General features: G+C 48.1%; 1 protein-coding gene across 5 annotated transcripts in view; it reads left to right on the plus strand.

Annotated features, from left to right (window-relative positions):
* NINL (ninein like) overlaps positions 1 to 14,271 on the plus strand; it is a 107,557-nt gene extending 93,286 nt beyond the window's left edge. For all 5 annotated transcript variants that reach the window (XM_049700016.1, XM_049700017.1, XM_033429434.2 and 2 more), the window contains 6 exons: positions 1 to 59; positions 6,199 to 6,357; positions 7,052 to 7,165; positions 9,881 to 10,051; positions 11,299 to 11,412; positions 13,320 to 14,271. The exon at positions 1 to 59 is cut by the window's left edge and continues 11 nt beyond it. In XM_049700016.1, coding sequence (XP_049555973.1) covers positions 1 to 59; positions 6,199 to 6,357; positions 7,052 to 7,165; positions 9,881 to 10,051; positions 11,299 to 11,412; positions 13,320 to 13,511 — 809 coding nt within the window. In that variant the 3' untranslated portion in view covers positions 13,512 to 14,271. The remainder of the gene's footprint in view (positions 60 to 6,198; positions 6,358 to 7,051; positions 7,166 to 9,880; positions 10,052 to 11,298; positions 11,413 to 13,319) is intronic.
* Positions 14,272 to 19,516: the final 5,245 nt, after the last annotated feature.

Raw genomic sequence — 19,516 nt, forward strand, 5'->3', positions numbered from 1 at the left:
AGTTTTTAAAGAGAGAGAAGGAAAAGGCCTGCTCTGAGATGGAAGAGCTCTGCACACAGGTGAAGTATTGACACCTGGCATGAAGCTGATGCCACCCTCCCTTTTCCATTATTGTGAAATAATTTCAAGCTTACAACAAGGAAACACAGAACTTTGTTATGAAAGATTTGAGAGTGAGTTGCTGACCCATCAGCCCTCTCCCACCCCAAATTAGGAAATCAGTGTGACTGTGAAACTGCCCGATCAGCCAGCCCAGGCCCTCGTGTGGCTTCAGTCCACCTGTCCTTGTTGTTAGGACCTGGCACTTCTGAAGACTACAAGTGGCTGTTTCGGTGTATCTGGTGCTTCCCTGTGATTGGATTCAGATTATGTGTGAATATCCCCAAAGTGATGCTGTGTCCTTCTCATCCCATCCAGTCCAGGGACACAAGCATTAGTGACATCAACTTAGATTCTTGGTCAGGTGGTGTTGGTCAGGCTTCTCCACAAAGTTACTTTCCCCTTGGTAATTACTGAATATTTTATGGGGAAATGCTTTGACATGATGTGAATATCTTGTTCTTCATCAAACTCTCACCCCCTTGTTTTAGCATCCTCTGTTTCTTGGTGGAGTCAGTTATTACTGTGATGGTGGCCAGTTGGTGACTAATCCCAGCTTCCTTTTATATTTGTTAATTGGTGTTCTAGTGTAAGGAAGAGCTTTTTCTTCTCTCCATTTATTTATTTATTTTAATTTATTTATTTTATTTATTTATTCTTGGCTGCACTGGGTCTTCGTTGCTGTGCACGGGCTCTCCCCAGCTGCGGTGAGCGGGGGCTACTCTTCGTTGTGGTGCGCGGGCTTCTCATTGCGGTGGCTTCTCTTGTTGAGGAGCATGGGCTCTAGAGCACAGGCTCAGTAGTTGTGGCACATGGGCTCAGTAGTTGTGGCTCACGGGCTCTAGAGTGCAGGCTCAGTAGTTGTGGCACACGGGCTTAGTTGCTCCACGGCATGTGGGATCTTCCCGGACCAGGGCTCGAACCTGTGTCCCCTGCATTGGCAGGCGGATTCTTAACCACTGCACCACCAGGGAAGCCCTCCATTTATTTATTCATCATTATGTTACTATCATAGATTCCTGTTTTATTCAATGGGTTATTAATATGTTACCATCAGTATTTATTTTTATGCTCAGATTATCCCAGATTTGGCCAATAAGAGCCCCCTCAGGGGGACTTATGGGTCCTCCTGACAGGTCCTGGTCATTCTTTGCACACTTCCTCACTTTCTGGTGCCTCACGATAGTCCAGGTTCATCTAGTACTTCCCTGCCCCAGTCCTGGAAGCAGTTATTTCTCCAAGGAGCCCTTGGTGACTTTTAGTTCCGAATGGTATTTAGAGACCAAGATCTGGGCACTAGGAGTGCTCACGGCTCCTGGGGCATCACTATGTCCAGGTGCAGTCAGTGCATAGAGCTAGGGAGTGTATACATATATTTATTATGCTCACATGCACATGGTTTCAGGTATACTTATTTATATATCTCCCTACTGAAAACCATGAATTCAAACTCTTATCTGCAATTCCAACATCACAGGGATAATTCTAGTTTTCTCCCTTTCCATATTTGTAACTCTTGCCTCTAGCAATGAAAAACCTGGTTTCCTCATCTTCAATAGATTTACTTAACTATTTGATTAATCCCTTTACCCTGCAGGTAAATGCCCTGTCTCACTCAGCACTGACCTCCACACTGGTCTCCCTTTGCCCCATAAGTAAATGCCTTCTGTATTTGGTCTCACTTACTGGCTTTTGGACTGAAGCACAGAAGCCGGGATGTGTCATTCTTGGTTTTGTTTTTTAATTCTTTTTAAAATTGAAATTAGTATTGATGATTGCAGACTCCCAGGTGGTTATGAGAAGTATATTACAGAGAAATAGACTTTGTCCAGTTTCTTCCAGTTGTAACATTTTATGGAACTATAGTATAATATTATCTGTGTTAGTTTGCTAGGGCTGCCATAACAAAGTACCACAGAGTGAGTGGCTTATACAACAGAAGCTTATTTCCTCATAGTTCTCAAGGTTAGAAGTCCAGGATCAGGGCAGGACTGGTTTCTTCTGCGGCCTCTCTCCTCGGCTTGTATACAGCTGTCCTCTCCCTGTGTCCTCACGTGGTCATCCCTCGGATGTGTCTGTGTCCTCATCTCGTATTAGGACACCATCATATTGGACTCATATGACCTCATTTTACCTTAATCACCTCTTTCAAGACCCCATCTCCAAATACAGTCACTCTGAGGTATTGGGGGTTTGGGCTTCAACATGTGAATTGGCAGGGATCAGTCCATAATGAATAGCAACGACCAAGATGTCAACATTGATACAATCCATGCGCCTTACTCGGGTTTCCCCAGTTTTACTTGTGTACTCGTGTGTGTGTCACGTTCTATGCAATTTTATCCCCTGTGTAGGTTCGTGTCTCCATGACCACAGTCAAGATACTGAACAGCTCCAGCTCCACAAAGATCCTTCACGTTGTTCTTTCATGACCACACCCACCGCCTTCCTGCCCACCTACCCCAGCCCCTAACCCCTGAAAACCACTAACTGCCCTTCATTTCCAAAATTGTGTCATTTCAAAATGTGATACCAAAAAAAAAAAAAAAAAAAATGTGATACAAAAGGAATACAAACTTTGGGGTTGCCTTTTCTCACATATCATAATTCCCGGCTGTGTGTCCCCGGTTAGCTTCTTCCTGTCGCTGGACACTTTTCCAAGGCATTGATGTCCCACAGCTTGTTTTGTTCTGTTTCTTAATATTTATTTCTTTATTTGGCTGCGCATGGTCTTAGCTGCGGCACGTGGGATCTTCGTTGTGGCCTGCGGGATCTAGTTCCCTGACCAGGGATCGAACCCGGGCCCTTGGGAGCACGGAGTCTTAACCGCTGGACCACCAGGGAAGTCGCCCACAGCTTGTTTTAACGCTCACCTTTTAAAGGACGGCTGGGCTGATTCCAGTTTGGGGCTGTCACAGAGGTGCCGTGAACATTCTCAGGCAGGTCTTTGTGTGGTTATAGGTTTTCATTTCATGGGATAAATGCCCGGGAGAGCAGTGGCTGAGTTGTGTGGTAGTTACATGTTTAGTTTTTTAAGAAATTGCCCAACTCTTATCCAGAGTGGCTGTAACAGTTTCCGTTCCTGCCAGCAATGTGTGCTTGATCGTTTCCCTACATCCTTGCCCACGCTTGTGTTGTCACTCTTTTATTTTAGCCACTCTGATAGGTGTGTACTGAGTCAGAAAGTTTAGAGGGGGCTGCAGTTGAGTATCCCCTTCCCCACGCTGGTTCTGATCTGGTAAAAAGGACATTTCCCTTGAGGGCAGGAGAACAGAGCGCTCTGTGTACTTCAGAATGGTCACTGTCTTAGTCCGCTCAGGCTCCATACAGAATGCCACAGACAGGTGGCTTAAACCACGGAAGTTTATTGCCTCACGGTTCTCGAGGCCGGAAGTCCAAGATCAAGGCAAGGCTGACTTGGTTCTGGCAAGGTTCTTCCGGGTTTGCAGACGATGCCCTCTCACTGTGTCTTCTCATAAAGTCACTGTCCTGTCAGATTAGGACCCCGCCTCTTGAGCACATTTAACCTTAATTACCTGCTGCAAGCCCCGTCTCCAGACACAGCCGAGAGTTTGTGGACACAGTTCCGTCCACAGTAGCCACTTTGTTTCGGGCTCCAGCCGTCAGCTCCTGGTGAGCTGTGACTCTCTTTGCCCGTCTCTCCAGTTTTCAGGGCATTGAGTTGCCCTGTGACCTCAGTTCTCTGATGGGTCTCAGAAGAGTGGTTGAGTTTTCAGTTACTCAGCTTTTTCTTGTTGGGAGGATGGGAGTGATGACTTCCAAGCTCTTTGCAGGCCAGACCAGAAGCCAGAAATGGTGTTTTGTTTTTCACATGGGATTCTGCGTGTTCACTGTCAGGACATAGAAGTACAGTGGATTTTCACCTGCCAACCTTGTGTCCTGACACCTTGCTGAGCTCTTACTCTTTCTGGGAGTGTTTTTATTTATTTTTAATTTTTATTATTATTGTTATTATTATTTTGGCTGCATTGGGTCTTCGTTGCTATGCGTGGGCCTTCTCTAGTTGTGGCGAGCGGGGGCTCCTCTTCATTGCATGTGTGGGCTTCTCATTGCGGTGGCTTCTCTTGTTGCAGAACACGGGCTGTAGGCGCACGGGCTTCAGTAGCTGCAGCCCGCGGGCTCCGTAGTTGCGGCACGTGGGCCCTTGAGTACACGGGCTTCAGCAGTTGCGGCACGTGGACTCTAGAGCGCGCGGGCTTCAGTAGTTGTGGCTCACGGGCTCTAGAGCGCAGGCTCATTAGTTGTTGTGCACGGGCTTGGTTGCTCCTTGGCATGTGGGATCTTCCCGGACTGGGGATCGAACCCACGTCCCCTGCATCAGCTGGTGGATTCTTTTTTTTTTTTCACAAAATAAAGCACTGCTTTTACATGGGTCTCAATCTGAAATCCACAAATGCTAGTAAGTCAGTTTTTAAATGTTTTAATTTGTTTCAAAGTTAAACCCAAGACACATTGACTTCATAGGAAATCCACTGCGAAATGTTTTTCTAGGCTGAACACCTCTTTCCCTTTAGTCTCCCCCAGCAGAGCATGTACATGTTAAATACTTTACTGCTGTCCCACCACTATACCAAGATCACCTAAACTGTGTGTGTAGTATTCCGAATGTTCTTAGTTATACCCTAATTTCACTAACTGCAAAAGATTTTCTGGGATAACCTGTCACATGAATTCTTTGGCTACTTTTGAAGATGAAGTCCGAAGAACTCTTAAATGATTCTCCTTTGTGGGGGTGGGTGGTATTTTATAGGCATTAGCAACTAGCACCTGGGGCTGTGCTGATCCCATCTGGCATCACTGGGAGACAACCAAAGAATCATATGATGAAACAGCCAACTGAGTGACTCAAAACTGAAGGTTAAATTTAAAGAAAAAACTAATTTAGAGAAGAAAATGTCATCCTAGAGGAACTCGTTCTAAGTAATCAATCATTATACCTGTGTGTGTGTGTGTGTGTGTGTGTGTGTGTGGAAGGCACAACCAGATGGATTCAGTGCAGCCTGGCAGGCAGATTCTTAACCACTGCACCACCAGCGAAGTCCTCTGGGAGTGTTTTTGTCACCTCTGGCTTCTCAGACCTCTGCTGTCCCCTGAAGAGACCCATAGCTCTCGCCCCAGCCGGCTTCTTCCTGCGCCTGGCTGATGTGGTGGGAACATCCGGCCCTGGGGCGACAGTGACGCGCCCAACAGCTGTGTGTGGACGCCGCTCTGAGGCACGGAGGGCTGCAGACCCTCGGCCTCCAGAGCGGCTGCTGGGGAAAAGCAGATGAGCGAAACGTGGTTTGTGTGAAGGTGTGTGACAGCCGGTTGGAAATAACGCACTTCCGTGTGTCACCTGCTGGCTGCTGTTTCATCCCAGGCAACACCGTCCAGGGTCCAGCATCCGCTGCCCGCAAAGTGGGAGATTTTATCAGTGTGCTCTCCCCACCGAGAGCCTCGGATTTTGTGTTTAATGACAGTGATTTGAAGAGAATCACGTGCCTCAAGTATAACGAGGGTTTTTTTTTCCCTTCAAATTGCTTAAGATAATGTTAGAAATAACCGTGGGAGAAACAAGAAAACCATGCCAGTTCTCCAGAGCAGTGGTTGGATGTTGATGCGCTGTGAGCCCCCCTGGTGCCCAGCCTGCTGCTTCTTGGATGGACCAGAGTTCATCCTCTGCCCCGTGGCCAGAGAGCCCATCACTCTGGGGACGCTGAGCTCCTCACCCACTAGTTTCTAGTAGTAACCCCACCCCGCTAGCTGTGATGACCAAAATGGTCTCCAGACATTGCCAAGCGTCCCTCGGGGAGCAAGAGTGTCCCTGGTTGAGAACCCTGGAATGCTGTTGGTTTAAAAAAATAACTTTTTGTTGAGAGTCCGCCTGTTGATGCAGGGGACACGGGTTCGCGCCCCGGTTTGGGAGGATCCCACAGGCCGCGGAGTGGCTGGGCCCGTGAGCCATGGCCGCTGAGCCTGCGCATCCGGAGCCTGTGCTCCACAACGGGAGAGGCCACAACAGTGAGAGGCCCACGTACAGCAAAAAAACAAAAAACAAAAAAAACTTTTTCATCTGTGTTTTATTCCTTTTTGTTCTAGAGTCAGAAATGCAAGGATGAATTGTCCCAGCTCAACCACAGGGTCCTGCAGCTGGGAGAGGAGGCCTCCACCCACCAGGCCCAGAGCAAGAAGAATCACATCACTGTTCAGCTGCTGACACAGAGACTGGAGGAGGCGGCATGCCGGGAGGAGCTGCAGGTGAGTGGCCGGCGCGGCAGGGAGGGGCAGACAGGCTGGCCTAAAACAGATGAGGAACAGCCCTGATGTGCCTGGAGATAAAGGGAGGGACTTAACAAGCAAGCCCTGAAAATATGTGGACTTCAGCAGCTTTTACAAAGCCTGGTATCTAGAAAAAGTAGTAGAGAGGAATTAAACCTTGATGATGGGAGAGTAAGTTGGTACAACCTCTCCGGAGGACAGTATGGCAAAATATACGTCAAGAGCATCAAGAACGTCCATGCGCTCTGGCTTCATGGTTCTGCTAGTGGGAACTTTACTGAAAATTGTGTACGGACTTAGCTGGAAGTATTTTCATTGCTGTGGTATTTATAATAGCAAAACAGAATTGGAATCAGCTTTAAATCATCGACAGTATTGAATTAGTCAGTAAATGATGGTGCAGCCATTAAAAACCATGTTTCTGAAAAGTATTTAACACTCAAGATATAATAAGAGGGGGAAAGCACAGCATACAACGTCTTAGTGACAGAAGTCCATGCGTGTGGAGGGAGGGCCAGGAGATACAGCAGAATGTCGGGTGGGGTCCTCGGGCTGCTGGGATCATGGATGAGTTGAATTTTGTAATTTTTGCTTTTCTGAAGTTTCTGCATTAAACGTGTATCACATTGCTAAGATACTTCTTATACTTGTGAAATTGATTTTTAAAAAACAGGATAACCAAATCCAAAAACTTGAACTTGAACTTGAACACGTGACTCAGGAACGTCAGAGCCTGAGACTGGCACAGTCACAGCTGAGAGAGGCCCTTGAAGAGAGTCGGGACCAGGTGGGTGTGTGCGGTGGTCCCAGCCCGGGAGGGGTCAGCCTTGCCTCTGACAGCCTGGCCGGGACTAGTCCAGCCAGGGGCATCATTGGTCTGCCTCAGGTCACCCGGCTAGTTGGGCATCCGCCAGGCCCAACTGAGTCAGGCTCAGTCCAGGGTCGGGTTGAACTCAAGTGAGCCACGTGAAGAGCTGCGCCTGCTCCTCACGAGGGGAGGAGGCCATAGCAGTGCCTCCCGGTGTGCCCTCTACAGATGGAGGGGCCAGGGAACGCGGCAGGTGGCCTCTGAGGTCCAGGCCAACAGGGCAGAGCAGCCCCCGAGGTGACCCCGCTCCGCGCCCCCAGTGGAGCCCAGGTGTCACATACCTGTGGCTGTTCCACCTGCTCTCCTGCCGCAGCATTTGTCCAGCGCGCATCAGGCTCAGGGGAGGCAGGGAGTTCGTGGTCTGGTACAAACATATGTGAGCAGAGTGGGCCCAGGAGGGACGGCGGGTGCCTGACAGCGTGAGGTTCAGGGACACAGGGCTGGTTCTTCTGAGGAGTTTGAACAGGAGAAGGGAGGTGACAGGGTGAGGTGCCCTGAGGGCCACGGGCCCAGTGTGGACTCAGACCTGGGGTGTGCTTGGAGGGCCAGGGTACAGCAGCGGGAAAAGGGCCGTGGGAGAGGGTCTCTAAGCCGCATGCCTCTGCCCAGCCTTTGGACCAGGTTCCCCAACTGGCCCCTGGCCTGACTCCTGGACTTGGTTGTGGTCACCTGGTGTGAACAGTCACTTCTCAGATGGCCCGGGGCTGCAGAGGGGTCGGTCTGGGTGCGGGACCCCCCACCGGGGCCTTATGAGGTGCTGTCAGGCTCCTGTGGGCTCAGCCCCCCGCCGTAAGCAGGCACTTTCCCCGAGGTGCCGCCACGTACTGGGGGCTCCCTTCTCTACTTTTAGTGCCAAAGGAACCTTGAGAAATTGCCTGGGCTAGATTGAGCCTTTGAGGCTAAGGAGTCAGACCCATCTGCTGGCAGGAGGGCTGGGCTGCCGGAGGTCTCCGTGCCCGCTGGGCTGCCCAACATTCAGCCGCCGTCACGGCAGGAGATACTGCACTTAGGCAGGCTGCTGTGACATGAGCTGGCGTCCCCTTTTGTGCTTTAGACGAGGACCCCCGTGAAACACACCTGTATGAAAGTGGAGAAGGGAAGTAAGGAGCTTCCAGGGCACCTAGGGACCCTCTGGGTGTGTGGAGGTGAGGTGCACACAGAGCCATGGGGGAGGGAGGGAGTGGTCACCGGTGCGCCATGAGTGGTTCCAAGGTCACAGGTCCAGCAGGGGAGCCAGGCGTCCAAGAGGGCACTTACAGGGGTGCCATGGACTGGGGCACCCGCACCGGCCTCTCCACGGCATGGGGTTCTCGAGGTACAGCAACCAGGCGCCCCCAGAAGAGCATACAGGTAGCTAGGCTTCTGAGGCCGGTGCCCAGGAGTTCTGAATATCACTTCCCCACATTCTGCCAGTCCAGCTTGGATTCAGGGCAGGAGGGGCTGCTGTCTGAGGGCATCCAGAACGCGAAGGCCCTGGCTTCCCGGCTGCAGTGGCCCCACTGCTCTTCTGGGGACGTCCCCCTCCTCACGTGGCAGTTGAGCAGGGCTCTCCGGAGGCAGCCCAGCCTGCACCCGCACCTCACTTCACAAGGAGGGGGCTCGGGGCACTCAGTCGGGCGGTGCTGATGTACCACCCAGCCAAGTGGAGAGCGGGTGGCGAGGAACCTGGGCAGGGGGTGTGAAGAGCACTTTCGGGTGGGTGGGGGCGCAGACATGGGCCAGAGTGACTGCAGAGTGACCATCTGAATCTCGAAAGTCGGGAGGAGGCTACATCTGGTGGAGGGTGTGTGGGAACTATCCTCCCCTCTCTTCATCCCAAAGAGCACGGTAGCTGCCCTGCTGGACCCGTGTGTATGGGTGTGTCTCTGGGGGGACCCGTCAGACACGCAGTGACACGGGACGGTGAGGGAAGTGGGGCTGCGGGCTCACAGCCTCGCCCTTGCCTGGCATGGCCAGCGCCCTCCTCTCCAGCCTGCCCTCGGCAGGACCCCTGGCAGAGCTGTTGCCTCTCCTGTCTGTGGGGTCTCAGGGAAGTTCTGTGTGTTCCAGACGAAGCTGCCAGAGTCCAAGTGATAGAAGTGGTGTTGAGATCCGGCCTCCCAGGTGGTCCGTCAGGGGAAGTGGCCAGGCTCTGGACAGCTTGGTACCAACGCCCCAGTGGGTTCTGTGCCCAGGGAGCGGGTGCTGAGGTCCATCCACACCTGCTCCCAGCCCCTCGCTGATCACTGTGTAACCCACCTCTGGGACCCCGGCCGCAGCCAGGTGTCAGGAGCGTGAACTCTTCACTTAGAGGAAGGTTGCCGTACACAGCTGGCGTGGGTCACAGTATTAAAGGAATTACACCCCAGTAATGTACCCGGAAGGTAAACATGACAGAAGGTTACGTAACCCGGCGGGAGGTCACGTGGAGGATTACAGGCAGGCCTTCCTGGCTCTCACTGTGCAGAAGTGCCAGCTGCATGGAGTCTGGGCATCAGAATTCAGCTAAACGGGCTCTTTAGGAATCGTGGGTTTTGCTGCAGACACTTTCCTTGTGGGGTGACCTTAAAGGTAGGGATGCAGTCTTCTGTGCCTGGTAGTGACCCGGCAGCTCTGGGCAGTCACCCCAACACTGGGTGCCTTCTCCCCGGGCAGCTGTACGGGGCCACCACGAGGCTGAAGCTGGCCCAGTCCCAGCACGCCCACGCGGTCCAGCAGCTGCAGAAGCAGATGGAGCAGCTGGTGCCTCGGGGCCGCGTGGCTGAGCTGCAGCAGCTGCTGGAAGGGGAGCGGCAGGCGGCTCGGCAGCTCCAGGTGGAGGAACGGGTAAGTGAGGACAGGGGCCCGAGGGCCGGCTGAGGGTGACGGGGAGGGTAAGGTTGGCTCTCTGGTGACTTAGCCAAAAGCTGCCCAGGTGCCCAGGGGAAGATGGCCCCGCAGATGTCCCACTACGTGAGGACTGGTTTATGGAAGCTATGGGACCCAACTTTCCCTGAGAACTGGGGGGCGTTGAGCAGCTGACCCAGAAGGCACCCCAAAGCCCCCCAGTCTGTCTGCCGGGCTGCATGTGTCTGCAGCCAGCCACGCAGCCACACACACGGTCCCCGCTTCCAGGCCTGAAAGATGGTGCTAGAGGGGCCGCAAGGGAGGTGATGGGCAGGGTCCCTGCCTGTGTAGCCCTGTGAGAGTACAGGCAGGTGCAAAGGTCCTGAGGTGGGCTGTGCTCGGCATGTTTAAAGGTAGCCAGGGAGTGGGGGGCGGTTGGACAAGAGGTCAGCACAGTGACAGCACAGACTTGGGGAGCCCGGCTGTGTGCCAGGTGCTGCCCTAGGCATCTAGGCACATAGAAGCAGAGTCTCAGCCTCAAAGGGCAGCAGGACAGTGGCTCAGAGCACGCACTGCAGGGATCTGGAGCCTGGCTGCACCACCCCAGCCGAGTGACCTCAGGCCAGTTAACCTCTCTGTGCTTCCGTTTCTGTCAACTTCTGGTGGCAGTGGTTCCCACCTCAAAGCACCCTCTCAGGCACCAGTGAGTGAGCACCTTAAAGTGTAAGCCTGCGGGGCACATCTTGGTCCTCAGAGTTCGTGAGGTGGGGGGGGGTGGGGGGGGGCCAGAGGGTGAGGCACCTTCACGAGGGAGGAACTGGCGCAAGCCTGCAAAGGTGGGTGAAATTCGACGTTTGTAAAACAAATTCTAATGAAGACTAGCCTTTCAGCATTCTGCAAAAACGTTATGCTGGAGAGACAGTTAAGCTGTGAGAGATTATTGACAAAACAAAGAAATTTAGTCAAATCCTTTAGAAAGACTAACGTGTTTGGGGAAACTCACCTTTGAGTCATTTAGGACTCAAAGGACAAATCCTAGCACAAAGCAGTCTGCTGATCTGCTTAGACTGCAATGAGAAATGCAGCTTTGTGGCTTGTGAGACATTTCTAACCGTCCCTCTAGGGATGAAAGGTTATCCACACACTCAGATTTGCACACTTCAGCTAATTTCCATTCTAAAGTAAATAAACCCGTGATGATTCTTTTTAAAATGTACAGTGTTCGTCTCTAACCTCCTTTTGTGCAGGAAGCACATGAAAAACAGCTGAAAGCCGCAGAAGAGCGGGTGGAGGAGGTGGAAATGATTTTGAAGAACGTGGAAGCGCTCCTCCAAGAGAAAGTGCGTGAGCTGAAAGAGCAGGTGAGTGATGACGCCTTGTTTGGGCATTCAAGTAGCTGATCAGGGAGACATTACCCAAGAGAACCCCATGTCCTGTGCAATCGCTGAGAGGGGGAGAGGGGAGAGAGAGGCCATTGCTGCCCTAAAAGTTCTACTTGGAGCTACAGGAAATGAAACATGAGAATCTGTAGAAATACTTTTCTTACATAGCAGTCAAGTATGGTTCATCTGCGGCATCCGGAGCTGCAGGTCCCCAGGCAGCGTCACTCTGTGCAGGCCACCGGCTCCTGACCACCCCCGCATCTCTGCAGCCCCTCCCCTGCCGGCACTGCCATCCTCCCACCCTCTCTGTCCCTGGTCCTCACGTTCCTTCCCAGCAGTCAGACTCGGTGACTCCCGCAGTCACTCCTGGCAAAACCTCAACCCAAACCCCAGGTGAATCCTGAGGCTCCCGCACGTGGAGGTGCCAGGGTGGCTGGGGAGCTGTCCCAACTACACCCTTGCCCCCACTGCCCTCTCCAGTGGGCCCTTTCCCTCCTGTCTCTGACCTCCAGCACCTCTCCCCTCAGCTGTGCTCTGTGCTTGTTTCACTGGAAGACCAGAAGTGCCCAAAGAAATGCATGTGCCTGTGTCCCCTCCCCGCTGCCCCAGCCCTTCCCTCCTCTGGAGCCTTGTCTCAACACCACCTTCCAGAGCCCTGGTCCTACCAGCTCTCTGCTCCTCTTTACAGGAGTCCTTCAGAGCTGTCTGTGCCCTCACCTGCCCGCCCAAGTCCAAAACCTTGGAGTCCTGATGGACCCCTTCCCATCTCATCCTTCAGCTAGGCCTTCAGCGTGGGATACAGAGCCCCCATCTCTTGGGTCCTAACAGCTGGTGTCCTTGTTTCCTTTGATGTGCTTTCAGCGGGAACAGTCACCTTCTAATGTGACGGAGGTGTTGGCCCTCCTCCGCTCAGAAACCTCCAGTCTTTCCACATCCCTCAGAGTAAAAGGCAGTTTTTACAGTGGTCTTCAAGGTTCTGCAGGACCTATTCCCCTCCCCTTGGCCCCCTGCCCAGCCAGCATGGCAGCTCTGACTTCCTCACAGGCCTCCTGGCCATTCCTGTCATCCCCACATGTGCCAGCTCTGCGTGGAATGTTCATGCCGGACAGCCTCGCTGACTTACCCGGTGCTTTATTCAGCTCTCCGTCCAAATGTCAACGTACAGAGAAGCCCTCTCTGTTCACCTCAGTCTCAGCTGTGCGTCCCCTCCTGGGTTTTCTGTTAGCAGGTCCCACCACCCAACACTGGTCCACCACCAGTCCCACCATCCAAAACTGCGAGCTTGGTTCTGGTCTGTCTCCTTCCATTGGAATACATGCCCTGTGAGAGCAGGGCTGTTGCTAGGGCAGCACCTGGCCAACGGAGCTGCTCAGTTAACTACTTGAGTGAATGTATGTAGTGCTGACTCACGAAGCGCAAATCTGGGACCCCTGTGTCTTAGCATCCTGACTAGTGTGGCCTGTGTCCCCATCACTGAAGCCTCTACAGCTGCTGTGTGTGTGGTGACCACAGTGCCTCATTGTGTCCTGGGTGACGGGATGGGCCTGCAGAGCACACTGAGATGAGCCAAACATTTTGGGTACTCTTGACAATTTCCTTCCTTTTTGAGGCCTACAGATTTTGGTCTTTTTGTCTTCATTTTATGGTAAAAATCAATTTGTGCAAAATTGGCTTAAGTTTTCTCTACCACATAGTTCATGAGATTCTCAATTTCCTCTCTCCCGCCAGGATAACAAAAATTGTCATTACATCCAATATTTGCTTCCAATTTGTTAAGAATCCCCAAACTGTGGTTTGAACAACGTGGAAGACTGGGAGGGGCAAGCTGGTAGCGTGGCATTTCTGCATTAGATTCACAGTGCAGTGTGGCTTTCTCCCCTGTCCAGTTTGAAAAGAATACACGATCCGATTTGCTGCTCAAGGAGCTCTATGTGGAAAATGCTCACCTAACGAAAGCGCTTCAGGTCACTGAAGAGAAGCAACGAGGTGCTGAGAAAAAATCCCGATTCTTGGAAGAAAGAGTTAGAGCTCTCAACAAACTACTCAGTAAGATCGCTTCAGCATCTCTCTCTGTGTAGACTGCTTTTCTTCCTGGAGTTCATTTTCAAAGAACATCTTTTAAAAGTAAACCACTGTGATGCTGTAACTTCTATGGCTCATTGGCCGCACACCCCTGGACAGATGAGGATTATGACTCTCTGTTCGCCCCACAAGCATTTAATGAAGGTCGACTATGTGCCAGATGCTGGGGAAACAGACATGTTGGAAAAGACTATATATTTTTTTAGTGGTCCCTACGTAAAATTCCTAAATTTGCTGCTTACTAGTGGAACAGGTTATGGGGGCTCTCAGCAAGGTAAATGGTAAAATAGTTTTAATGTTTGACTTCTGACCTTGGCTACAGAGACTAAAATGCAAAGTCAGGGCTCTGCAGTTCTGCCATTTCACTGTTGCTGCTCTGGTTGAGTCACTGGCATTCTCCATAGTGGGTGGATACAGACACTCCAGAAATGCTTCACTTTCTGTGACTGTCAACTGGCGATGAGGGGTAGAGGAGGGGAAGCCCCTTTGTTGGGGTCAGCTCCACTGCAGGGATGGTTGGACAGTGCTTGTTATTTTAGGGCTGTGGACTCAGGGAGGATGGTTTCTATTGTGAATGCAATCTTTTCCTCATTGAAGTGTCATCACACTGGAAAGTATATTATATGTAAAAAAAAAAAAAAAAGTATAGTTTTATATCCAAAATATACATAAATTATGGCCATTTGGTTTATCAGAGTAAACTACTGTAATATGAAGAGTCACTGTATTTGCAATAAAAGTTCTTTTCTATTAAAATTGATTTCTAAGTGTTTTTTTGTTGTTATTTTTGGCTGCATTGGGTCTTCATTGCTGTGCTTGGGCTTTCTCTAGTTGTGTCGAGCAGGGGCTACTCTTCACTGTGGTGAGTGGGCTTCTCATTGCGGTGGCTTCTCTTGTTGCGGAGCACAGGCTCTAGGCTCTTGGGCTTCAGTAGTGGTGGTGCACGGGCTCAGTAGTTGTGGTTTGCGGGCTCTAGAGTACAGGCTCAGTAGTTGTGGCGCGCAGGCTTAGTTGCTCCACGGCATGTGGGATCTTCCCAGACCAGGGCTCGAACCTGTGTCCTCTGCGTTGGCAGGCGGATTCTTAACCAGTGCGCCACCAGGGAAGCCCCTAAGTATTTTTTAAACTATAAAATATTTCAAAGATATAGAAAAACAGTTTCATAAGAAACATTCATATGTATTACATAAACATTCAGATGTATTAAAAACATTGTTACAACATTTTGGATAAAAGCGCAGTCCCTGTTCTACTGCATTCAACCTTCCTGGAGGCAACTGCTGTCCTGAAGCTGCTGCACCTCCCCACTATCTGTCTGTACAGTCATTGTACATGCTTGAATGCGAAAAACCTTAAACCACTGGAATAGGTGGAAAGATCAGATCCTGGATAGGAGGACTCAACACTATAAAGTGGGTTCTTGTATCCACGCACCTGTGGTCAATTAATCTATGACAAAGGAGGCAAGGATACACAATGGGGAAAAGTGGTGCTGAGAAAACTGGACAGCTACATGTAAGAGAATGAAATTAGAACACTCTCTAACACCATACACAAAAATAAACTCAAAACGGATCAAAGACCTAAATGTAAGGCCAGAGAGAAAAAACTCTTAAGAGGAAAACATAGGCAGAACACTCTTAGGGAATTCCCTGGTGGTCCAGTGGTTAAGACTTAGCTCTTTCACTGCCATGGGCCCTGGGCTCGATCCCTGGTCGGGGAACTAAGATCCCACAAGCAGCACAGCACAGCCAAAAAATAAATTAAAAAAGCAAAACAAAACAACGCTCTTTGACATAAATCGCAGCAATATCTTTTTTGATCCACCTCCTAGAGTAATGAAAATAAAAACAAAAATAAACAAATGGGACCTAATGAAACTTAAAAACCTTTTGCACAGCAAAAGAAACTTTAAAACAAAAAGACAACCCACAGAAAGGGAGAAAATATTTGCAAACAAAGTGACCAACAAGGGATAATCTCCAAAATACACAAACAGCTCATGCAGCTCTATGTCAAAAAAAACACAACCCAATCAAGAAATGGGCAAAAGATCTAAATAGACATTTTTCCAAAGAAGATATACAGATGGCCAAAAAGCAAATGAAAAGATGTTTAACATCACTAATTATCAGAGAAATGCAAATCAAAACTACAGTGAGTTATCACCTCACACCAGTCAGAATGGCCATCATCAAAAAGTCCACAAATGATAAATGCTGGTGAAGGTGTGGAAAAAAAGGAACCTTCCCACACTGTTGGTAGGACTGTAAATTGGTACAAGCCTATGGAGAATAGTACGGAGGTTCCTTAAAAAACTGAAAATAGAACTACCATATGATCTAGCAATCACACTCCTGGGCATATATCCAGAGAAAACCATAATTTGAAAAGATACACGCACCCCAACGCAGCACTATTTACAATAGCCAGGACATGGAAGCAACCTAAATGTCCATGAACAGAGGAATGGATAAAGAAGACGTGGTACATATATACAACGGTATATTACTCAGCCATAAAGAAGAACAAATAATGCCATTTGCAGCAACAAGGATGGACCTAGAGATTATCATACAAAGTGAAGTAAGTCAGACAGAGAAACACAAACATTATGATATCATTCATATGTGGAATCTAATTTTAAAAATGATACAAATTCTGTTTACAAAACAGAAACAGACTCAGATTTTGAAAACAAACATATGGTTACCAAAGGGGAAATGTGGGGGGGGTGGAGAGATAAATTAGGAGCTTGGGATTAACATACACACACTACTATACATAAAATAATAGATAACGAACAAGGACCTACTGTATAGCACAGGGAACTCTATTCAATATTCTGTAATAACCTATATGGGTAAAGAATCTGAAAAAGAATGAATATATGTATATGTATAAATGAATCACTTTGCTGTACACCTAAAACTAACACAACATTGTAAATCAACTCTACTCCACTAAATTAAAAAAAAAAAAAATGTAGGTTCTTCTAAATTAGAATTTAAGACCAGAATGACATCTGGAATATCCCAAATATTTGGAAACTGAAATTACCCACAAAGCAATGAAGAAATTAGAACATATTTTGAATTAACTGAAAATGAAAACATTAAAATTTGTGGGGGTGGAGTAAAAGTGGTACTTAGGGGAATATTCATAGCACTAAGTAACTGCATCATAAAAAAAAGGTCTGAAATCAGTGACCTCAGCTACCACCTTAGAAAAAGAGACAATTAAACCCAAAGTAAGCAGAAGAAAGGAAATAATAAACATCACTAGGAATAAGGAATAGAAGAACAGAGGTTGGCAAACTTCATGCTGTATGTGAAAGCTAGCTCCATGGCCTGCTTTTGTGCTACAACTGAGCACTGAGCAGCTGTAACAGAGACTATGTGGACTGCAGTCTAAAATAAAGTTTGATGACCCTAATAAACTAAAAGACAAAAACTCTATGATCATCTCAACAGATGCAGAAAAGGATATGACAAAATCCAACATCCATTCCTGATAAAAACTCTCAGTGAACCAGGAATAGAAGGGAACTTCCTTAACCAGATAATGGGCATCTACAAAAAACTCAGAGTTATGTTATACTTAATGGTAAAAGACTGAGTGCTTTCCACCTAAGATCAGGAACAAGATAGGGACTTCTGTTCAAACCACTTTTATCCGGTACTCTCCTAAAGGTTCTAACTAGTCCAGTTAGGCAAGAAAAAGAAATAAAAGGCATCTAGATTAGAAAGGAAGGAATAAAACTTTTGATTCACAGGAAACATGACCATGGCGTAGAAGACTTGATATAATTTACAAAAAAGCTATTAGAACTAAAAAGTGAGTTTAGCAAGGATGCAGGACACAAGTTCAATATCAATTGTATTTCTATTTATAAACAATTAGAATTTGAAATTCAACAATACCATTTACAACAGCATCAAAACTATGAAATGCTGGCAAGAGATATGATAGACCTGTATACTGAAAACTACAAAATATTGCTGAGAGAAAAGGAAGAAGACAAAAATAGCTGGGCTGTTTATGGGCTGAAAGGTTCAATATTGTTAAGATGTCAATTCTTCCCAAATTGATACACAGATTCAATGCAGTTCCAAACAAAATGCTACCAGGTCTGTTTTTGGCAGAAACTGACAAGCTGACCCTAAATTTCATATGAAAAGCAAAGGACTTAGCACAGCCAAGACAAATAAGAAAAAGTAGAAATTTGGAGCAAACTAGATACTATCTATTTCTAGAACTATTCTAATCACCGACCTCAGCTTCCACCCTAAATAACTAGAAAAAGAAGAAATTAACCCCAAAGTAAACAGACAGAAGGAAATCATGAAGATCACTACAGAGGTCAAGGAATAGAACAGGGGTGGGCAAACTCCATGCTGTGGGTGAAGCCCAGCCCCAGGGCCTGCTTTGTGAATAGACTGCTTGGCACAGCAAACCATTCACTTGTGTACTGTGAGGACAAAGGTACTACAGCAGTTGAATATCCATATACCATCCCCACACCCCTGCCGTGACCTTGGAATCCACACCTTACACCATATACAAAAATTAACTCAAAATGGATCATAAAGTTAAGTGTAAAACCTAAAAGTTTCCTTCTAGATGAAGGAAAAAAATTTTTGTAACCTTGGGCTGGAAAAAAATTTCTTAGATATGACTCCAAAAGCATAAAAAAACACGAATAAATTTGATTTTATCAAAACCAAAAATGTCTACTTTTCAAAAGATTCTGTTAAGGGACTTCCCTGGTGGTCCAGTGGGTAAGACTCTGTGCTCCCAATGCAGGGGGCCTGGGTTTGATCCCTGGTCAGGGAATTAGATCCCGCATGCATGCCGCAACGAAAAAGTCCGCATGCTGCAACCAAAGATCCAGCATGCTTCAATTAAGACCTGGCGCAGCCAAACTAAATAAATAAATAATTTAAAAAGAAAAAAAAAAGGCGGGGCTTCCCGGGTGGCGCAGTGGTTGAGAGTCCACCTGCCGATGCAGGGGACACAGGTTCGTGCCCCGGTCCGGGAGGATCCCACATGCTGCGGAGTGGCTGGGCCTGTGAGCCATGGCTGCTGAGCTTGCGCGCCCGGAGCCTGTGCTCCGCAGCGGGAGAGGCCACAACAGTGAGAGGCCCACGTACCGCAAAAAAAAAAAGAATAGACAGACAAGCCACAAACTGGGAGAAAAATCTTTGCAAAGCATATATCTCATAAAGGACTTATATCCAGAATATATAAATAACTCCCAAAACTCAATAAGAAAACAACCTAGTTTTTTAACAGATGGACAAAGATTTAGACAAACTCACCAACGAAAGATATACACATTCCAAATAATCACATGTAAAGATACTCAACATCATTAGTCATTAGGGAAATGCAAATTAAAATCTTAACAAGATAGTACTACACGCCTGTTAGAATGGGTAAAATTTAAAAGGCTAATCGTAGCAAGTGTTGGAGAGGATGTAGAAGAACTGGAATTCATACACTGCTGGTGTGAATGCAAAATGCACAACAACCCTGGAGGAGTTTGGAAGTTTCTTAAAAAGTTAAAATTATACCTACAGTATGACCCAGCCATTTTACTCCTAGTTATTTCCCTCAGAGGAAAGGAAATACTTGTCCATAAAAGACTTGTACGCAAATGTTCCTGGCACCTTTTTTGTAACAGCCCCAAACTGGGAATAACACACTATTAGCAAAGGGGGTAGGGGGGAGTGACTCTCATTATTTCTGGTGGTAGGACAAACTTTAATTCCTACATATTGTGGCAAAAGCCATCAAAATTATAACTGTCCTACAGACAAAGCTGTATATGTATAGAATGATATATGTACAAGGTTACTCACATAGGTTTGTCTATAATAGCAAAAGGATGGAAACTGTTCAAGTGTCCATCAATAAAGCAATAGATTTTTTTCTCAAAGGTATTTAACAACCTCTATTAGTTTGCAGGGGTTGCCAAAACAAAATATTACAGACTGGG

This window comes from Orcinus orca, chromosome 16 (assembly GCF_937001465.1).
Source record: "Orcinus orca chromosome 16, mOrcOrc1.1, whole genome shotgun sequence".
Taxonomy (NCBI): domain Eukaryota; kingdom Metazoa; phylum Chordata; class Mammalia; order Artiodactyla; family Delphinidae; genus Orcinus; species Orcinus orca.